The sequence below is a fragment of the Cyprinodon variegatus genome, unplaced genomic scaffold (assembly GCF_000732505.1).
Source record: "Cyprinodon variegatus isolate N-32 unplaced genomic scaffold, C_variegatus-1.0 Scaffold1025, whole genome shotgun sequence".
NCBI classification, from domain to species: Eukaryota; Metazoa; Chordata; class Actinopteri; order Cyprinodontiformes; family Cyprinodontidae; genus Cyprinodon; species Cyprinodon variegatus.
In genome coordinates, this window is record NW_015151478.1 from 133,357 (window position 1) to 139,322 (window position 5,966).

General features: G+C 36.4%; 1 protein-coding gene across 1 annotated transcript in view; it reads right to left on the bottom strand.

Annotated features, from left to right (window-relative positions):
• The window catches only part of LOC107100901 (homeobox protein MSH-D-like), a 4,570-nt gene extending 3,931 nt beyond the window's left edge, over window positions 1–639 (bottom strand). Inside the window, exon 1 of the mRNA XM_015399575.1 lies at window positions 177–639. Within this exon, the coding sequence (XP_015255061.1) occupies window positions 177–540 (364 nt within the window). The 5' untranslated portion in view covers window positions 541–639. The remainder of the gene's footprint in view (window positions 1–176) is intronic.
• Between the last annotated feature and the right edge of the window lie 5,327 nt (window positions 640–5,966).

Consider the following 5,966-nt stretch of genomic DNA (forward strand, 5'->3'; position numbering starts at 1 on the left):
ATTTTTCATTGTAAGTTTGAATAAAGATTAGATATTTTAATTTCCTGAGTCTTTTGAGTCTTAATTGAATAATTTGGAAAGTAGCTTTTAAATTGATAAGGGGTTTATAATGGATGTAGCGCGATAAGGAGATTAAATTAAACTTCATTAAGGTTTAAGCTTGGAATCAAACTTACGTGGATGTCTGGAGAAGGCGCTGGCAGTGATCCAGTGAGGACATTCCTCTGACTCCTCAGATTTGACCGGAGAGGCAGGAAGAGCCGCGAAGCTGCGCCGGACTTCCCCGGGAGGACTGTGCGTCTCCCGGGGCAGATACAGAGAGTTTAACCCCGCTGGGAGCATCACGGCTGCTTTACAACAGGTGGATTGTTCGGTTCGCTTTTCCGTCTCCCTTCCGGAGATAAGCGCCTCGACACTAAACGGATGATGCCGACGGAGAAGCGGCGTCTTCTCTTCGCTTTGCTCCTCTGGAGACTCCGGGCGTTTATTCACCCCGTCGGTACAGCGAGCCGCGTCTTTAGCGGTATCCTGGGAGGTCATCTCTTCTCCAGCTTTGGTCCAGAACTCGGTAATATAGAACACCGTGTGAAGTTCTCCCAGGTGATGATCCTCTAACTGAGCGCAGCGCTATGAGCTGTCAGGTGCTGTGAGGGAGTTTGTAAACGTAACACGATGACACGGATCAACTTTGACCAATCCCTGATGTCCAGAATGTCGGGTCTTTGAAAGCAGCACGAGTCTGAACTCGTGCTGCATTCAAGGACCGTACGAAATGGATGTTTGTTTGTTTTTTTGTGTGTGTTTTTTTTCGTATATATATATATATATATATATATATATATTTGTCAAGAAACAAATCCTCATTAGATTACCTTAACGTTCTATTCAGTTCGTTATGTTAAAGTTGAAGTGCACCATGTAATTCCTAGCTATTTATCATTTTTAAATGGTGCCTTGATTTTAAATCTAATAATAACCATAATTATTTTAATTTTTAGTTTTACATGTTTTACCTAAAACTATCAAAGCAATTGGTGCCTAATATTAGGTAAATAAAAGACAATAAAAGTTAAATTCAGTTTATTAATATAGCACCACTTCACAACACAAGTAATCTCAAGCCACTTTACAGTTCACCAGATCATACAGCCAAATTCATTCAAAGTTTTCTATGTAAGAAAAAACAGTTGATTGCATCGACTCATTGACTCCAACGCAATCCCTCACACTAAGCATGCTTGTAGTGACAGTGGAGAGGAAAAACTCCTTTTTAACAGGAAGAAACCTCCAGCAGAACCAGGCGCAGTGTAAGCGGCCACATGCCGAGGCCGACTGGGGTTCAGGGAGACAGAAGCAGAGATACAGAAAGCAACTGTACAGAAAACACACAGCCAGGCAGACAAGCTCAGAGCCAACTCCTATGTCAGAGGATGAAGAGAGCACATCCAGCCAGTAACAGTCAGAGAAACAGGACTACACTGGAAAAACAGGCCGATCTCCAACATCTATAAACAAGGGTGTTGATGGCAGCAGCACAGCTGATATTTCTCTCAAGGATGGAGTCACAGCCAAAGAGGAACAGATGAGGCAAATCTACTATGAGAAAAAGCAGAGAGAGCATATGTTAGAGCGTAAACTAACAGATTCTGCAGAGTGGGAGAATAGAGACAGAATGAAGCAGAATGATGAAATAGGGGTCCCTATGTTGTCTAAGTCTAAGTAAAATCATAAAATGTGAATTACTAAAGTAACATTAAAGGATGAATTCATATGTTTTTTACATGACTGGAGAAAAGACATTAACAAATGTTTTCTGTCTTTTGTGAAAGTGTGAAGGTTAAACAACACTTGTATGTTTGTCATTCTTATGTACACTAAGATATTAAAAAGTAATATTCAGATAAAGTTCAGACAACATATGCAATTTGTTAAAAATGAACAACATATAATAAAACTGCATTGTCTACAGCAGTGGTCTTCACCTCTGGTCCTGAAAATGAAGGCTGCTGTTGTGCAGGTTTTAGATGCATCAGTTCTCCGACACTGCGGAATCAACTAAATGGCTCGTTAACAGGCTTTACTACAGTAAGGCCAGGCTGCAGCTGCTGCTGGTTATAATAGCGTTACGTGATGAATGCTAACTTCATTCACCTGTATCATAGATGGGAAAGTAATGGGAAATATATTATCTTTTTGGACATACAAAATATTATTGATTTCTTTTTGTTGAAATAAATGATGTTCTCTACATTTTTGGGATAGAGGTTGGGTATTTGTAACTAAACGCTGGATCAAAACTTGAGTCAGAAACTAGAAAGATACTGAAGTAATCACTTCTGCTTCTTCAGGAACTCTAACTCACATTTTCATGTTGCTTAACTGTGTTAAGAAATGGATTCAGGGAAATAGGCTGTAAAAAAATAATAGCCATGCTACAGCATTATCACATGTTAAGCACCAGTAATGGATTAGCTCTAACTCTAACCTCATGAGACTGCATGTGTAAACATGGGCCCCATGCGGATAATTATAGAGAATTATACTCAGGATGAAACACTGATCCCTTTCTTCTTTATCTCCTCTGCTCTCTCATCTGTTTGGTTGTCTCTTTATTGGGACTTTCCATTGTAAGCTACATTGATGCCATGTACTGATTGTTAGATTTTTACAGTGGAGTTTCACACCCAAATGAAACAGATTCAGTTCTTAAAAGGCTGCTGGTCTCTGAGCCTTGGCAGGACATCAGGAATGTCTGTTTGCTTTTAGCTGAGTTATCTATCTCCTTGTCTTAGGATTTTATTACTTCTATTACACAGTTCAAATATGCAATAGCTAATTGTTATTTATTCTGAGAGATTTACATGGAAATATTTAGGAGAAATGTCCTCATCTTCTAAAAGAAAGCTGTGTTCTTGTCATTTGATTGCGGTTACATTTTCTCCAGTTAAAAAACAATTCCCATATACTAAAACTGTTGCCTTCTAGCCATGAGTGCCTAAATAATGACTTATCTGTGGCCTTACTACTTGTATTTAACAAAGAGGCTTTCTTTGTGCACAGTCTAAATATTAGAGCTAACAGAACTGTAAGATTATACAAATATTAACTAGATTCTTTTCTAATGTTTTCTTTTTTTAACCACTGAAACATTCTTGAAAATTAATGAGCGTAAAACAAAATGAAAAGTAATCCTTTGTAGAATATGAAAGCAGGCTCAGATTGGTTTGTGTATGTGAGGAAGTTCCTAGTTCCCAGGAGGCTGCTACTGCTAGCTTATTAAAGTGGGGTTATTTCACAGACAATCAGAGGTTTGTGGAGGCGCCAGTGAGCGGCCAGATGAAAGGACCGACTCCTCAGGGGACAAACTGTTGCCTTATTTTTTTTACAGCTCTGTTCAAGATCCCCACCTCCTTCCTCTTTCCTCCTCCACCTAACCCCACCCCCCCACCAACTATGTCTCTGGCTGTGCCTGTAACCCTGCAGGCACCTTGTCAGTCACTGCACATGGTCTTGGCTGACTGTCATTTTGGCAGATCTCCTGCTTTTGAACCTGCTAATGCTTACTTTTTCTATATGTTTTTGTCATGTTTGAGATAACATGAAGTATAAAGAATACATCTTAAATTAGGATGAAACTCTTCCCAAAATCTGAACAATAATCGATTCTAGAATATTTCTTCCCTGTCTTTTCTTACCCCCTTCCTGTCTGTCAGCTTTCAGGAAAAGGCTACTACTGCCACAAAGCAAAAAAAACAGTTGACATTTATGTATTGTTTTATTAGAAAGATACTTCTTGTGTAATATGAACATAACCTTAATGATGTACTTTCAAGTTATATATGAAATGTGTTGTATTTCTCTGTAGAGGGTTTGTTTTGTTTCTGTCTTTAAGTGTGGCCTATTTTAATATTTGGAAAGATTTGGATTTTCTGGTAATTCTATTTAATAAAGCATAAAAGTTATTTAAACAACTTTAACCTGACAAAAAAAAAAAAAAAGGTAAGCCATCCCTAAACTTAATAACCGGTTATGCCGGTTTTAGCACAACAACTGACATTAAACATTTGTAATAGAGGCCAACAGGACATTGATATCACTTAGAAGAAATTCTTTTAAGCAGCCATAATGAAAGGTTCTCAGCATGGCCCCGTTGAGAAGCCTGGTCATTTTGGACATTACTTTTAACTTCCATTTTTGGTAAAAATGAATGCAAACACAATGAAACACAAGCACAGAAAACACAAAGTAAATGTTGCAAAGGAGAAATGCTTCAACCACAGAAAAAGGAGGGAGGTAAAATGAAAGCATAGTGCAAATAAAAAAAAGAGAAAAAGAATCAAGAGGGAATTTGCTTTATCATAAAGCTTTATCAGGATCGAGTTATTCTGAATAAGGAAAGCTGAACTGTGTGACCAGATGCTACTGCTAGCTGTTATCAGAATATGCTGATCAACATGTTTACATGATCAATTTCAGTCAATTTTATAGGCTTATTGTTCTGATTACTTATATTCATGTTCATGGTAAAATCCAATTATTTTTCATATTTTAATCCTAATGCATTTCAGATTTTTGTGTGTGTCAACAAGGCCATTGACAGTGAGGTTGGAACACCACCAGATAATGCTTGGAAAAAAATGTTGCGCTCGTCACCAGAAATCTAATTTAGGGTTGTTTGTTGTCAAAACAGATTATATTTTTATAGTTCCATAAGTAATAATGTATTATGTCACTAGTAAAACTAAACTCTGCTTTGAAAAAAAAAAAAAGTTCTTAGAATAGAATAGATTCTTTACCGTCACTTTTAAGCAACAGGGTAATTGTCTTTCTCCCAAAGGGTCATGTCGTTTGTATATCTGCTTATTAAAACAAACATTCGGAAACTACTATTTGAAATTTCCAAGGTTATCTTCACCCTCTTTGCCCAAATGTCTTTGAAGATTTGAAACATGTAAGTCCCACCCAAATAAGCATAAAAGCAAGAAATCAGTGAGGAAATACATAGTTTTCTTTTATTTGATGTATTATTCAAGAAGATATTGAATTTTTGATAGGAAAACTTATAATACACTCTGTTCCTGTTAGATCCTTAGTTATTTGGGATCTTGTTTTGTTTCTTTAATTTCACAAAATACTCATTCAAGTAAAACACCTGCTAGTTCAGGTGGGTAGAGTATCATAAACTGTACTCAATTAAGAGTAGCACTACTTTAACCTTTTTTTTTTTTTTTTTTTTACTCAAGTAAATGCAAAATGTAGTCATCCAAGAAATAACTAAAGTAAAAGTAAACACATTTTTGATAGAAAGTCTACTTGAGCACAGAGTAACTGTCAAATAACATAATAAAATCAGACCTAATTCTTATAAATGATGCTGGCAAAAAGACTTTAAGTGCAAGTTCTGGCCTTTTAAAGACTCAAATGCCTAAATAATACAACTAAATGTCATGAATATAAAATAACAAATCAGTGTAGAAGAAATAGTAAAAAAAAAACTTTTTTAAACATAAAACTTGTTATGACAAGGTAAAAAATCTTCCACTGTTAATATCTATAGTCTTTACTGTATATTTACCTGCTTTTGGAACAGTTTAAATTATACACAGAGGTCAGACATTTTACTCAAGGAGGAGTAGAAATACTTTGGAAGAGAATACGGCACAACTAAAAGAAAAAAAAAAAGCACAGCAAACCAAACCCAAAACGAAAAGTTTTTTTCTTCCACGTTGTTACTAAAGTAAATATAACTGGGTAAATCTAACTAATTACCATCCACCTCTGCAGGCTAGACAACTCTGAATGAGTGTCTTATCTTACTGACGCCTCAGAAGCTGTTATGCACTTTTAGATATTTTTGGTAAGTGGCTAAACTCCTTTAAACTTAAGGTAATTTAAATCCTTCTGTTTGTGGAAAACTGTCTAGTTTGTCTGTAAGAATCCCTGTCTGTGCTTCTTAAGTAGTTAGT